The following is a 16,481-nucleotide window of genomic DNA, read 5'->3' on the forward strand; positions in this document are numbered from 1 at the left end:
CCTGGGTGGCTCACTTGAGCATCCTACTTCTGATTTCAGCTCAAGTCATGATCCCACAGTCGTGGGATCAAGTTCCTGATTGGGCTCCACACTCAGCATGAAGTCTGTTTGGGATTCTCTCTCTCTCTCTCTCTCTCTCTTCCTCTGCCCCTCCCCCACTTATGCTCACTCTCACTCTCTTTATCTCAAAAATTGGAATTAATACCCAAATACCACTCCCAAGTCATTGTGAACAGGACTGTTGGTATTCTGCCGAAATTTACATTATCTCTTTGGGTCTCCTTTTTTCCAAAATGATGTCTCTTTACTATCTGATTCTACAAAGAACATAACTTTCTTTGTATCATGTAATTTCAGGGCTGGGAAAAACCTTAGGAATTATCAAAACATAATGTCTTCATTTTACAGTTAAGGACATAAATGTTTAGTTGGGTAATGTGACTTGTTCAAAGTCGCAGTTATTTAGCAAAGTCAGGGTCAGTATCCAGTTGTCAACACTACAAGCCCATTGCTTTTTTGTTTTTTGTTTTTCTCTAGCACTGAACTACTTTCCTTAGCCAACAAAACTCCTGAGTAAAAGCACTGTATCTTTGGATCTTTTCTTTGTTCAAGGTCTGGTACTGTCTTTCCCTATTTCCACAATATCCTATCGTGTATGTAGTACAGTATTGTACCTCTTTTCTCCCCTTTCCCAGAAGAAGAAAACTCCAGGAGTCTTACCATCCAACATTCACTTCAACATGAGCATCCAAGATGACAATCACATCAGCTGTAGCCACTTTGCTGCAAGTGTTACGTGCTTGAGCAAGACCCTTTCTCTTTGTATGCCGAATTATTTTCAGTAGTCCTGGATACCTCTGATTATAAAGCTTTATCTTCATATCCAAGTATGACTTTAGTTCTCCTGCCAACCAAATGGATACCTATAGAAATCCTGAGTGCCTTAATCAACGTGGTGTAAAAATTTCATTCTATTATATAGTAGTGGTTGAAGTACCTCCAGTTTAGGATAAGCAGTTCTACCATCTTAACTGAGAAAATAAGTAGTGTTTCCCCTGCACCTACCTCTCCCCTCTCTTACATCCTCAGTCTTAATGCTCCATTCCTAATCCCCCTTCCCTTGAAGTTAAACTACATTAGAATAATCATACTGCTTACTATGTAATAAGGATTACTATACATGTTTTATGTATATTGAGAAATTCTTACAAGAATTAGGAGACAGACCTAAACTGAATAAGGAAGAAGTGCTGATGAACAGACATTGTGGAGACAGCCTGGAATGTCTTCCCCACAGCTAAATTCTCAAGATATTCTGAAGAATCCATAAACAACTGAAATTATTTTGTCTTCTTTTACATATTTCATCTTGGGCCAATTTTGGACAGAATTCCCAGACTAATGGCTTTTCCATCTTCTAGAATAATGAATTTATCCCCCAAATTATGCAAACAGGATTCACTATTCCTAGATTGTTTACATTTTTTCCTCTATCTCTTCTTACTTTTTTATAAAACCTGACTATAAATTTGTTCTTTGACTCAGCCTACCAGCTGATTTCTTCATATGTATGAGAACAACTTGCATGCAAATAACTAAGCAGTATTAAAATATCTAACCAAATGATTCTGAATTTCCACTGATAACATTAATTTATTTAGTTTTCAAATTATCCTATGAGGTAGGTACTTCAGTATCCTCACTTTATAGATGAAAAAACTGAGGCACAGAGAGATTAAGAAACCTGTCAAGTTACACATCTAATAAGTGGTACACCTAGATGTGAGCCCATGTTGTGTCTAAACATCATGCCATGCTGCCCCAAGATCTATGTGTGAACTTGGCTGGGTTTATAGTGATTTCCCTCCAATCCTCTCTTCCCAGGGCCAAGAGACCAGATCCTTTCTGGTTCCTCTCTGAGAAGAAGAGTAGATCTGTGAGTGCTGGAGTGGCCAGGATCTGGAATCAATACCTACGTGACTGTGGCACAAAAATTTTCCCCTAAAATTTCTTAATTGAGCTCCAGGATGACTGACTCAGTAGTTGAAGGTGTTAAAGAGAGCCAGTGGATCTGAAAGCTGTTTGTTCCTTCTGAGAGACACCAAGCTGGAAAATCTCTACACTCACCCAGTCACTTCTTTTAGGAAGCAGTCAGAAGGGGTTGCCATGTTTTTTCTGCTTCTTCTGCCGCTGAAAGGCTTGTGGCAAAGTGGGGGAGGGGAGCAGGAGGCTCTGTCACTTGACAGTGTGAGGAAGATATAATCTTCTGTAGAAGACAAAATCATGGATTCTGCCTATTTTTTTAGCAATGTCTTCAGGAAAAAATCAAAGTAAATAGAAAATCTGGAAATCTTGGTGGAGATGTTATAATAGTTTAAAGGAGCAAGAGCAGGATTACCATAACTTCTGAGGTACCTTTTTCTAAAAGGCATTTGAAAAGCATTTTTCTCACCAAAAGCTATGAAGAATAATCTGTGTGGTTGGTTAGTTGTTAACATAGTTGTTAGTTTTAAACATAGTTTGTTAGTTGTTAGTTGTAAATAGAGTTGTTAACAGCATAGTTAGGAATTACATTACTTCCAAATTAATCAGGATAAAGAAGAGGAGGAAGAGGAGGATTAAAAATCATTTACCTGGAGTATTTTGTAGGAGTTCTAAAATAAAACGTGTAAATCAAAATGGTGGGAAAAAACAAAAGAGAGGTTGCCATAGATCCTGGATATCTAGTCTGTAATTCAGCCTCTTTCACTATATAATTTTGTGTCACTTCACATTTGGGGATCTCTGCTTCTTCCACTTAGAAACTATGGATAATGTCAGGATCCTTTCAGTTCCAAAATTCTATGAGTTGTAGATTCTAAGTCATCCTCTCAAAAACAATGCCTATAGTCCAGGATAAGAATTAAAGACCCCTTGATAGAGCTTCTGAAGTAAACTTATGTTCACTTCTCAGCCTTGCTCTCCCACTGGTCCACTTTGCCCTCAAATACTTTGTTCCAGGATGCTCAGCTCAGGGTGATTCTGGCTTCTGCAGATTTACTTTTCATCACTCTCTATCCTCCAACCCCCACACATACACCCAATCATTGTTTTCTTTGCTTTTCTAAATCCTACCAAGGTTTCAAGTTCCAACCCAAGTCCTTCTCCTCCAGGAAGCCTCCCTAGATCATCCCAGCCTTTTCTCTGGGATTTATTACACTCACCGATAGCTTGCTCAATTTAATACACCATTCTTCAAACATTGAGAAGACTTTTTTGGGTATGTCTTGCCTCATCAATTAATACGGGAACTTCTCATAATCACTAACATTCTCTTCCCTGCATAATGCCCTGTTTTGGAAACAAACTCAACAAATAGTTGTTGGTTATAAAATTTGCCTAAAATTTGAGAGAAAATACAGAATCCCGCCTATATTAAAATAATTTCTGAAAAGTTGGAATAGCTCTGTTGACACTTGAAACACTTGACCCAATGCAAATTAAGCTTCATATCTGGGGGAAAAGGAAGACGGCACACCTCTAACACCAGGTAATGGCATTTCAACAGTACTACAAATGATACTGAGGTAAAGAAGGAATAATAACACTAGCTAATATTTATTGGGAACAAGTCCTTGGTTGAGGACTTTTCATTATTTAATCCCCAGAATGGTCCTATCAGGTAAAATATTTATTTCCCCCATGCTACAGATGAAAAAATGGAGACATGAAGTAATTGAGTGACTTGCCCCCCAAAGTTAAATGAATATTAAGTTTCTCTTGTGGTATGCATAGTAGACTTCCATTTATTTTCCTAAACTTAACACAGATTTTTTTAGTCCTCTTTGGTGTAAGACCAATTTACCTGATGTTTTCATGGTTAATGAGAGAAAAGCTAATTCCTATCCCAGAGACATGAGTCAAAGAATGATTAACAGTTCCCTCTTCTGTGCCCACTCAAACATAATCACTATGGAAAACATTACTGACCCAAGTGAGAGAAATGTGTTATATGAAAGGGGCATGGTTTGAAACAATCTAGAGTTTTGCTTGACTTCTCTTTATGTGTCTACCCTACATTTGTAATCTTGTATCTTTTAATTCATTTTTCCACAGAAGAAATCTTGAATTAACTCTTATCTACTCTTCATGAAATGTGGGATTAAAGAACCATTGATTCCCCCCCCCCCACAGAAAATGATATCTTCTGTGGTCTATCATCTCAGCCCTTGTATATGCACCATGAAAAAGCTGAGTCTCAGAGAGGTAAGACAACTTGCCTCAGGTCATCTCACAGAGCCAGGGAGTAGAGCCAGGGTGTCTTCAGATGTCTAGGACAGAGGTCTTTCTAATCAAGCTCTTGTTTCTTGCTTAAAGACCATGTGTGCAACTTGGTATCAGTCTCTATGCCCAGGAAGGAATGAAGTCAGCCATTCTCTTTTCTTTGGTTTTCAGTGGAATTTTGCTTAGGAACTGTACCTTCTTATTTTTTGTGCAGTTGTATTGAAAAGACAAGAAAGGAAGGTATTTAAAGCATAAAAAGGAGTGTTTTTGAGGCGCCTGGGTGGCTTAGTCGGTTAAGCGTCCAACTTTCGCTTAGGTCATGATCTCGCGGTTCGTGGGTTCGAGCCCCACGTCAGGCTCTGTGCTGACTGCCAGCTCAGAGCCTGGAGCCTGTTTCAGTCTGTGACTCCCTCTCTCTCTGACCCTCCCCTGCTCACACTGTCTCTCTCTTTCTCTCTCCTAGAAATAAATAAAACATAAAAAGAAAAATAAAATAAAATAAAAAGGAGTATTTTTAGTGTCTTAAAATCCAAAAAGAAAGGCTTAGAGGTCACTTGTCTCTTCTTCTTGGGTCAAACTGCCCCTAACCTTGAAGCTTTGGTAAATACCTCTCTGATACTTAAAGATTCCCCCAAAGAAGGAATATATTCTGTCTCTAATGGGCAACCACTTTCACAGTCCTTAGAAATTTCTTCCTTATTGCTAGCCTAAATCTCTGGTTTTGTGACTTTGTTATATTTCTTTTATTTGGCATCCAAAATTTTAAAAACTAAGAGATAACACTTGCTGAGAGGTTACTATGGGCTATATGCTATTTGTAATCTATGTACTATATTAGTAAACATAGTGGCTAGAGCTAGGGCTCTGGACTCTGAAATTTATGATCAAATCTCAATTCTGTCACCCTCCAGCTGTATGATGTTGAATAGGTTCTTTAACCAGACTACGACTTAGCTTTTTGCATCTGTTAAGTCAGGCAAAAAAGTGGTTCTTCATCATAGGTTGTTGTAATGATTAAAACAGTTAACATACATGAAGTGCTTGGAATAATATTAGCTGCCATGATTATCTCATGTAACTCTCGTTACAGTTTATGAAATAGTTATTATTACCAACATTCATGTTTTGCAGATAAGGAAATTGGAGCATGGAGAAGTTGAGATATCCATGGACATAGAGAGGAACTGGGATTCTGAAGTCCCACAAAGTGAGGGCTCAGGTTCACTATGGCCCACTTTTCCATGTGTCCTCCCTGGGTGAACTAGACAGGGATAGGGAGGGGGTATGCTGTGAGCAAGAGACATTGTCACTGTGAAGAGTCTCAGCATCCAAACTCCCTCTTCTCTGGGCTTAATTACCTGGGAAGATTGCTCTTCCTCATAGGAACAGTTTTGAATCCCTTCTTGGTATCTGAGGTCTAACTTTGGACCGCACCTCATTCCCCATCATGGTGCATGGGAAGTCTTTGGAGTCACTCAGTCTGGAACCTGACTCAGCTCCACCACTAACTATACAGTTTGGGGAAACTATGTGGTCTATCTCTCTGTGTCTCAATTTCCTTATCTGTGTAATCAAGATAATGATCCTCTACTTTGACTTTGGAAGATTAATGTTTCCTGCACATAGGCCCTCAATAAATGATCCCTTTCTTTTCCCTGTCTGAGGAGTACAAAGTGTCCTAAACTCTAACTTAAAACTTTTCCAACCTAGCATGGTCAATAAACTATTGTTTTTTGATCAAGTTGCTCACCATTTGAGCTAAAATCATCCACCAAGATGATCTCCTTTAACAATTGAGAGGGGGTGCGGTTGATGATACTAGTAAAAGCCCGTTCTATAATGGATAGAGCTTCATTCATGAATATGAGAATGACACCAAGGGATGGGAGTTGTGTAGGATATGTCTTCTGAAGACACCTGTAAGAAACCATTTTAAATAACCATATTAGTTTTTAAAAATTACTTAAACATTACTATCAAATTTACCCCTTCACTACATACGATGTTTTAATATATTAACTGCTCACAACCCCCAAACTCATTAGGAAGGACAACTCTCAGGTGATTATCACAGTAGCAAAATTTTATTTTTGTTTATCCAAAATTTTCCTGTTATTAGATAAAATCCATGTGTTTTCTATTAATCTTCAAAAGATAGGTTGCAATTTCTGTCATTGCAACCACCTTTTCCCCATGTTCTCAGACCACCAGTCATTTTTGATACAAACCTCTACTCCACTGCTATAAAGAGGTAGGGAACTGTTCAAAGAATTATGCTTAACACATTTTTTAACGTAATAGTTTACATTTATTAAATGCTTACCATATGCTAAGTACTAGCTTACTCTTTATTTCTAACATCTTTATTGAGGTCTACTTTGCATATGATAAAATGCACATATTTAAAAGAATAAAAGGGTGCCTGAGTGGCTCGGGTGGTTAGCGTCTGACTATGGCTCAGGTCATGATCTCACGGTTTGTGGGTTTGAGCCCTGCATCAGGTTCTGTGCTGACAGCTCAGAGCCTGGAGCCTACTTCAGATTCTGTGTCTCCCTCTCTCTCTGACCTTGCCCTACTGACACTCTGTCTCTCTCTCTCACAAAAATAAATAAACATTAAAAAATTTTTAAGTGTAAACGTGTTTTTTATAACATTCACAGAGTTGAGCAACCATTACTACTGTCAAATTTTAGAATATTCTCATCACACTAAAAAGAAACCCATACCCATTACCCGTCACTCTCCATCCCTCCCCAATCCATTCCACCCCCACTTCCTTTAGCTAAAGGCAACCACAAATGTACTTTCTATGTCTATAGAATTGTCCATGCTGAACTTTTCATATAAATAGAAACATACAATATATGTTTTTTATCACTAGATTCTTTCAGTTAGCATAATGTTTTCAAGGTTCATCCATCCATGTTCTAATGTATCAAAACTTCATTCCTTTTTTTATTTTCAAATAATATTTCTTTGTATGAGTATGCCACATGTTTATCCATTTATCAGTTGTTGGACATTTAAAAATGTTCCATTTTTGAGTGGTTATTAATGCCACTGTGAACATTCTTGAATCAGTTTTGTGTTGGCATATGTTTTCATTTCGCTTATATATACACCAAAGAGTGCGATTTCTAAGTCATATAACAACTCTGTTTAACAATGTGATTAACCACCATAGTGTTTTCCAAAATGGCTGTACCATTTTACATTATCATCAGTAATAAAGGAGGTCCTAATTTCTCTACATCCAGGACAACCTGTCATTATCTGTTATTTTGATGAGCGCTATCCCTGTGGGTGTGAAGAATACTTCTACTTGTAATTTTGATTTCCATTTCCCTAATAACTAATGATGTTCAGCGTCTTTTCATGTACTTGTTAGCCATGTGTATATCTTTTTGGAGCAATGTCTAAGCCCTTTATTTTTTTTATTGAGTTATAAGAGTTACTTATGTATTCTAGATTCAAGTACTTTATCAGATATATGGTTTGCAAATATTTTCTCCCACCTATGAGCTGTTTTTCGCCTTCCTGATATTATTTGCAGCAAAATGTTTTCAGTTTTGATGAAGTCCAACTTTTCAATCTTTTATCACTCATGTTTTTGGTTTCATGTCTAAAATCAATTGATTAACCCATGATCTCTAAGATTTGCTCCTGTATTTTCTTTTTTTTTTAATTTTTTATTTTTTTTAATAGTTTATTGTCAAATTAGTTTCCACATAACACTCAGTGCTCATCCCCACAAGTGTCCTCCCCCATGCCCATCCCCCCTCCCCCCNAATGGATCAAGAAGATGTGGTTTATCTATACCGTGGAATACTACATGGCAATGAGAAACAATGAAATCTGGCCATGTGTAGCAACATGGCTCCTGTATTTTCTTTTAAGAGTTTTAGTTTTATCTCTTATATTTATACCTATAAAATGCATTTGAGTTATATTTATATACAATATGATTGATACAGGGGGCTCTACCGTCTGTCTGCATATAAATAACTAGTTGTCTCAGCACCATCTGTTGAAGAGATAATTCTTTCCCCTATTCACTTGCTTTAGCACATGTAAAGAAGAAAAACTCTCTTGTGTATCTTTTTCTTTCTGCTCACATCACTACTTATAATGAAAACTTTGATGACTGGATATGTGGGTTTTTTTCCCACATCAGATAATTTTGTGACACCAGCTTGGTGTCCTATAATTTAACTCAATTTTGACACTATCTACCTGAAGTTAATGTCAGATCACACAGGTTAAGAGTTGACATCCACAAAACTGCCCCTACACACACACACACACACACACACACACACACACACACACACACACAGCACTTTGGAGGCCAGTCAGAAGTTTAGGGTTTTTTAAAAATATAATTTATTGTCAAGTTAGTTAATATACTTTGTATACAATGTGCTCTTGGTTTCAAGGGTAGATTCCCATGATTCATCACATACATACAATACCCAATGTTCATCCCAACAAGTGCCCTCCTCAATGTCCATCACCCATTTTCCCCTCTCCCGTGTTCCCCCATCAACCTTGTTTGCTCTCTGTACTTAAGAGTCTCTTATGGGTTTGCCTCCCTCTCTGTTTGAAACTATTTTTCCTGAAACTATTTTTCCCCTTCCCTTCTCCCATGGTATTCTGTTAAGTTTGTCAGGTTCCACATAGGAGTGAAAACATATGATATCTGTCTTTCTCTGACTTATTTCACTTAGCATAATACCCTCCAGTTCCATCACATTGTTGTAAATGGAAGAATTTCATTCTTTCTCATTGTCAAGTAGTATTCCATTATATATATAAGCCACATCTTCTTTATTCATTCATCAGTTGATGGACATTTGTGCTTTTTCATGATTTGGCTATTGTTGAAAGCGCTGCTGTAAACATTGGGGTACAAGAGCTCCTATGAATCAGCACTCTTGTATCCTTTCGATAAATTCTTAGTAGTATTGTTGTTGGGTCATAGGGTAGCTCTATTTTTAATTTTTTGAAGAACCTCCACACTGTTTTCCAGAGCAGCTGCACCATTTTGCATTCCCACCAAGAGGGTTCCTGTTTCCTCACATCGTTACCAACATCTGTTGTTTCCTGAGTTGTTCATTTTCACCACTCTGACTGGTGTGAGGTGGTATCTCAGTGTGGTTTTGATTTGTATTTCCCTGATGATGAGTGATGTTGAGCGTCTTTTCATGTGTCTGTTGATATCTGAATGTCTTCCTTGGAAAAGTGTCTGTTCATGTCTTCTTCATTTCTTCAGCAGGTTATTTGTTTTTCAGGTATTGAGTTTGGTAAGTTCTTTATAGATTTTGGATACTAACCCTTTATCTGATATGCCATTTGCAAATATCTCCCATTCTGTTGGCTGCCTTTTAGTTTTGTTGATTGTTTCCTTTGAAGTGCAGAAGCTTTTTATCTTGATGATAATAGTTCATTTTTGCTTTTATTTCCCTTGCCTTTGGAGACATGTTGAGTAAGAAGTTTTTGTGGTTGAGGTCAAAGAGATTGTTGCCTGTCTTCTCCTCTCGGATTTTGATGATTTCCTGTCTCACATTTAGGTCTTTCATCCATTTTGAGTTTATTTTTGTGTACGGTATAGGAAAGTGGTCCGGTGTCACAAGTTTAGGCTCTTATCTGCACTTCTGACCCATGGCTATAGACCAGATGTTTTGAAGAACCCTCTCCTTGGGTTAGATTAATTTGATAGAGCAGCTCACAAAACCCAGGAAACTAGTTTACTTACTAGATTACTAGTTTATTACAAAGGATACTAACAGATATGACTCAACTGCCATGTGAAGAGATATATACATGGGGCAAGGTCCTGAAGGGTTCAGAGCACAGAAGCTTCCATCCCAGGGGAGTCTGGGGCACAGTACACCTGTGGAATGTGGACAAATTCTTGTTCACCAACCCAGAAACTCTCTGAATCCTATAGCTTAGGGATTTTTATAAAGGATTCATTACATAAGCATAATTGATAAGACCATTGCACATTAGTGGTCAACTCTATCTCCATCTCCTCTCCCCTCTCAGGAAGGATGGGAGGAGCTGAATATCGCAACTATATAATCATAAGGTTCATTAGCCTGGCAACCAGTTCATATCCTTAGAGGCTTTCCAAGAGTCACATCACTAACTCAGAGCTGAAAGGAGCTTGTTAAAGACACCAAAAGCACTTTTATCTCTCTTCTCACTTAGGAAATTACAAGGATTTTAGGCACTCTGTGTCAGGAACAGGGGTGAAGACCAAATATATATCTCTTATTATAAATCACAATATAATGGCACCCTTGTCAAGAATCAATTGACCATAAATGTAAGAGTTTATTTCTGGGTATCAATTCTATTCTATATATCTATCCTTAACCAGTTACATTTCATCTTGATTATTATAGGTTTGTAGTAATTTTTGAAATTGAGAAAATGTGAGTCTTGTAACTTTATTTTTCTTTTGCAAGGTGTTTTGACTACTTGGGATCATTTTTGTTTTCATTTGAATTTTGGGATCAGCTTCTAAAATTCTACCCAAAATCCAGCTGGCATTTTGACAAGGGATTGTAGATCAATCTGGAGACTACTACCATTTTAACAAAATTAAATCTTCCAATCATGAATATGGGATGCTTTCCATTTACTTAAATCTTTAATTTCATAACTAATATTTTGTGGTTTTCCATTTACAAGCTTGTACTTCTTTGTTAAATTTATTCCCAAGTATTTTTTTACTTTTATTTCATTTTTTATTTTTTTAAATAGTTTATTGTCAAGTTGGTTTCCATATAACACCCAGTGCTCATCCCAACAAGTGCCCTCCTCTATGCCCATCACCCCCCTTCCCCTCTCCTTCACCCCATCAGTCCTCAGTTTGTTCTCAGCATTCAAGAGTCTCTCATGGTTTGCCTCCCTCCCTCTCCCCAACTATTTTCCCCCTTCTTCTCCCTCATGGTCCTCTGTTAAGTTCCTCCTAATCCTCTTATACGTGCAAACGTATGGTATCTGTCCTTCTCTGCCTGACTTATTTTGCTCAGCATAACACCCTCAAGTTCCACCCATGTTGCTACACATGACCAGATTTCATTTTTTCTCATTGCCGTGTAGTATTCCGTGGTATAGATAAACCACATCTTCTTGATCCATTCGTCCGTTGATGGACACTTAGGCTCTTTCCATGTTTTGGCTATTGTTAAGAGTGCTGCTATGAACATTGGGGTACATGTGTCCCTATGCATCAGCCCTCCTGTATCCCTTATTCCCAAGTATTTTTTGATGCTAGGTGACATTGTTTTCTTAATTTTATTTCTGAATTGTTTATTACAAATCTATAGAAACATGACTAAATCTGTATATTGATCTTGTATCCTACAACCTTGCTTTATCAGTTCTAATAGTTTGTGATTGTGTGTGTGTTTTGTTTGTTTGTTTTTAGTTCTAATAGTTTTTAATGGATTTTTAGGATTTCCTATATATAAGATTATGTCATCTGAGAGTATAAACAATTTTACGTCTTTCATCCCAAGATGGATGCCTTTTATTTCTTTTTCTTGCTTGGCTAAAATATTGAATACAAATGTTGAAGTCACATATACTTGTTTTGTTTCATCATATGGGGAAAGCTTTCAGTCTTTTACCATTAGGAATGATATTGGCTTTTTGTAGATACCCTTTACTAGATTGAGGAAGTCCCTATCTACTCCTTGCTTGTTGAGTGTTTTTAATCATGAAATAGTGTTGGATTATCTCAAGTACTTTTTTCTGTGTCTATTGAGATGATAGTATGGATTTTGTCCTTTATTCTATTAAGATGATATAGCACATTGATTGATTTTCAGAGTTTGAACCAAGTTTATACCGTTGGCTTAAATGCCACTTGGTTCTGTTGCATATATTATAATCTTGTTTCTATTTTGTTAGATTCAGTTTGCTAACATTTTGTTGAGGATTTTCACATCTATATTCATAAGAGATGCTGCTCTGCAGTTTTGTTTTCTTTTGGTGTTTTTATCTGGCTTTGGTATGAGGATAATATTGACTTCATATAATGAGTTGTGGATTGTTCCCTCCTCTTCTATTGTTAGGAAGAATTTAACAAGGATTGGAGCTAATTCTTATTTAAATTTTGGTAGAATTCACCAGTGAAGGCATATAGACTTGAGTATTTTTGTTTGTTTGTTTGTTACTAATTCAATCTCTTGTTAAAGATCTACTTAGATTTTCTATTTCTCTTTGAGCCAATTTTGGTAGTTTGTGTGTTTCCAAGAATTTGTTCATTACTTCCAGGTTGTCTAGTTTCTTGGGAGACCATTGCTGTAGTATTTCTTAATGGTCTTTTACTTCTATAAGGTCAATAATGATGTCCCTCTTCCAATCTTGATTTAGTCTATTTTTTTCATGGTCAGTTTAGCTAAAGTTTTATTAATGTTTTTGGTCTTTCAAAACACAACTTTCTGTTGGCTTTCTCTATTATTTTTATGTTTTTATTTCATGTATTTCTACTCTAGACATTTTAAATGATTCTTTTTCATGAATTTCCCCAGTCATCTAGTTATTTTGTTAGGGAGAAGAAATGCTATACTCAACATTCTGCCATCCTGGAAGGAAGATTCAATCCATATATTTCTTAAAAATGTAAAGAAATTTTTAAAAAATGTAAAGTAATTGCTAATATTAAAAAAATCCAGACCTTTGGACTCGCTGATAAATCAAATATTTGTCTCACTACAACCATCTTCCTTGCTGATATCACTCCTCTGACCAGAGTCAGAGTTGCTATAGTTACAGCATATGTTCCCCTGTTTACCACAGCCCTCGTATAGTAGATCTGTATAGACATTTTGAGTTGCAGCCCCTGAGAGTGCAAGACAATTTTAAGCAAAGGCTGCAGTACAGATGAACACACAGAGGCACAAAAGAGTACACACTGTTGGAAGAACTGCAATGCTCAGCATTAGTGACAAAAGATAAAGCTGCCAGACCAGCAGGACCAAACAATGAAGGTTAAAAAGACTAAGTGTAGGTACTGAAGCATTGTAAGCATAAGACAGGTATGACAGGGGGTGCCTGGGTGGCTTAGTCGGTTGAGCGACCGACTTTCGCTTAGGTCATGATCTCGCGGTTCGTGGGTTCGAGCCCCGCGTCGGGCTCTGTGCTGACTGCCAGCTCAGAGCCTGGAGCCTGTTTCAGTCTGTGACTCCCTCTCTCTCTGACCCTTCCCTGCTCACGCTCGCGCGCTCTCTCTCTCTCCTAGAAATAAATAAAACATTAAAAAAAAAAAAAGACAGGTATGATAGGTATGAAGACTTCAGCTAAGACATACCCTGAAGAATGAAAAGAATAATAGTCTCAATGTGATTTTTCTAGTCACTTGACTGTTGTGAACTGGTAGGGGGTTGGAGGGAGGATACCATACCATAATGTTTCTCAAGCTCTAGGTGCATACAAACTACCTGAGGATCTTGATGAAAGGCAGATTCTGGTTCAGTAATTTCGAATAGAATCTGAAATTCTGCATTTCTAACAGACTGTCAGATAATGCCAATACCGTAAGGAGTGTGATACAATGAATGAAAGCAAGTAAGAGCAAAGTCTGCAAATAGACTGGTATTCAAGTCACAGCCCTAGAATTTTCTATTTGTTTGATCTTAAAAATATTACCCGCCCTATTTGTGCCTTCTTTACCTTATCTATAAAACAGCAGTGGTGGTGGTAGTAGTAGTAGTAGTAGTAGTAGTAACACGTTATAGTTCCTTAAGAAAAAAAAACTTGCCCTGTTTTCCACCTATGTAAGGAAAAAAAAAACAGTTTGTCTCCTCCGTTACTCACATTATTACCACATAGACCATTTCAATTTTGACACTTCTGGTCACCAAATATATGTGTCTTTTTCCCACATCAAGCAAGTCTCTCTGACACCAGCTGGATATCCTATAATTTAACTCAATTTTGATAGTATCTACCTGGATGTAGCATTAGATTCCATAAGTTAAGGACTCAGTCTTACAAAATTGTTCTCACCCTACTTTAGATGCCAGTTGCCAGTAGTAGGTCCCCAGGTTACCCACAAGTTTTGTCGGACTTGGCTACAAATTGGAAGTTCCCATTATCCCCTCCTCTGGCTCAACTAGTTTGCTAGGGTCCCTCACACAATTCTGGGAAACACTAGCTTATGTTTGGCAGTTTATTTAAGGATATGATAATGGATAAAAGTGAACAGCCATATGAAGAGATACATAGGGCAAGGTCTGGGAGGGACCTGACTGCAGGAGCTGGGGTATATCACCTTCCCTGTGTAGATGTGTTCACCAACCTGGATGGTCTCCAAATCTCATACTATTGGGATTTTATGGTGGCTTCCCCACAATCATGACCAAATATTAATTCTATTTTCAGTCTCTTCCTTCTCTGAGGGATGGGGCTGAAAAGTCCAAGCTTCTAATTATGGTAGATCTTTCTGGTAACCAACTCCCATCCAGGAGTCTGCTCAGAGTCACCTCATTAGAACAAAAGATACTCCTAGTGCTCTTATCACTTGGGAAATTACAGAGCTTTGAGCTCTGTGTCAGGAACTGAGGGAAGAGACAAATATATATTTTCTGTTATCTTACAACTTGTTATCATTATTAGGGTCAAATACAATAATGTGCCTAATGTGCTCAGAATAAAAGAAGGGCTCACTAAATGCTAGCTGCTTTTATTATTACTTTGGTGATTATTGCTCTTCTTGTTCTTATATTTGTTATGTGGCATCATAACAAATGGTGGCACCATTCACTGAACTAGAAACAATGAGAGGAGAAAAAGAAATGGACATGTTTTGGTTTGGCCTTGCTGAGTAGGAAGTACCTTTGAGTCATACCACGGAATTCCCCAGCAGGTCATTACATATATGGTCCTGGGGCCACAGGGAAACAATCTGGATTGGAGACATGTGAATTTAGGAGTCATCACCATGTAAGTGGTGGTTAAATTCATAAGAGTTGGATAAAATACTCAAGTTACATGCAGAAAGGAGCTTTGAGCTAAAGCCTGAGGATCATCAATATTTAGAGCAAAGGCAGAGGAGTATAAGAGATAAACCTTAAACTCTTTCAAGTTCAGTGGCAGTTCTTAATGTCCAGTATAGGCTGCTTATGTAATAAATATATATTTTTTATTATTTTTTATTTAAATTTAAGTTAGTTAACATACAGTGTAGTACTGGTTTCTGGAGTAGAACCCGTGATTCATCACTTACACATAACACTCAGTGCTTATCCCAACAAATGCCCCCCTTAATGTTCATCACCCATCTAGTCCATCCCCAGCCCCTTCTAGCAACCCTCAATTTGTTCTCTGTATGAGAGTCTCTTATGGTTTTCCTCCCACTCTGCTATTTATCTTATTTTTCCTTCCCTTCCCCTATGTTCATCCATTTTGTTTCTTAAATTCCACATATGAGCGAAGTCATATATTTGTCTTTGACTTATTTTACTTAGCATAATACACTTTCATTCCACCCATGTTGTTGCAAATGGCAAGATTTAAGTCTTTTTGATCACTGAGTAACATTCCATTGTATATATATACCACATATTCTTTATCCATTCATCAGTCAATGGAAATTTGGGCTCTTTACATAATTTGGCTATTGTTGTTGGTGCTGTTCTTAACACTGGGGTGCACGTGCCCCTTTTGATCAGCATTTTTGTATCCTTTGGATAAATACCTAGTAGTGCAATTGCTGGGTCATAGGGTAGCTCTATTTTTAATTTTTTGAGGAACCTCCATACTATTTTCCAGAGTGGCTGCACCAGTCTGCGTTCCCACCAACAGTACAGGAGGGTACCCTTTCCCTATATCCTTGCCAACATCTGTTGTTTCCTGAGTTGTTAATTTTAGCCATTTTGACAGATGTAAGGTGATATCTCATTGTGGTTTTGATGTGTATTTCTCTGATGATGAGTGATATTGAGCAACTTTTCATGTATCTGTTAGCCATCTGGATGTCTTCTTTGGAAAAGTGTCTATTCATGTCTTCTCATTTCCTCACTGGATTATTTGTTTTTTGGGTGTTGAGTTTGGTAAATTCTTTATAGATTTTGGATACTAACCTTTTATCCAATATGTCACTTGCAAATATCTTCTCCCATTCCATTGGTTGCTCTTTAGTTTTGTTGATTGTTCCCTTCACTTTGCAGAAGCTTTTTATCTTTATGAGGTCCTAATAG

The 16,481-nt window shown here is 37.5% G+C and overlaps 1 protein-coding gene across 1 annotated transcript in view; it reads right to left on the reverse strand.

Annotated features, from left to right (window-relative positions):
- GALNT8 (polypeptide N-acetylgalactosaminyltransferase 8) overlaps positions 1 to 16,481 on the reverse strand; it is a 47,873-nt gene that overhangs the window by 19,682 nt on the left and 11,710 nt on the right. Inside the window, exons 3-4 of the mRNA XM_077759023.1 lie at positions 6,014 to 6,180; positions 721 to 904 (exon numbers count right to left, since the gene is read on the reverse strand). Coding sequence (XP_077615149.1) covers positions 721 to 904; positions 6,014 to 6,180 — 351 coding nt within the window. The remainder of the gene's footprint in view (positions 1 to 720; positions 905 to 6,013; positions 6,181 to 16,481) is intronic.

The sequence above is a fragment of the Crocuta crocuta genome, unplaced genomic scaffold (genome assembly GCF_008692635.1).
Source record: "Crocuta crocuta isolate KB4526 unplaced genomic scaffold, BGI_CrCroc_1.0 scaffold72, whole genome shotgun sequence".
Lineage (NCBI taxonomy): Eukaryota > Metazoa > Chordata > Mammalia > Carnivora > Hyaenidae > Crocuta > Crocuta crocuta.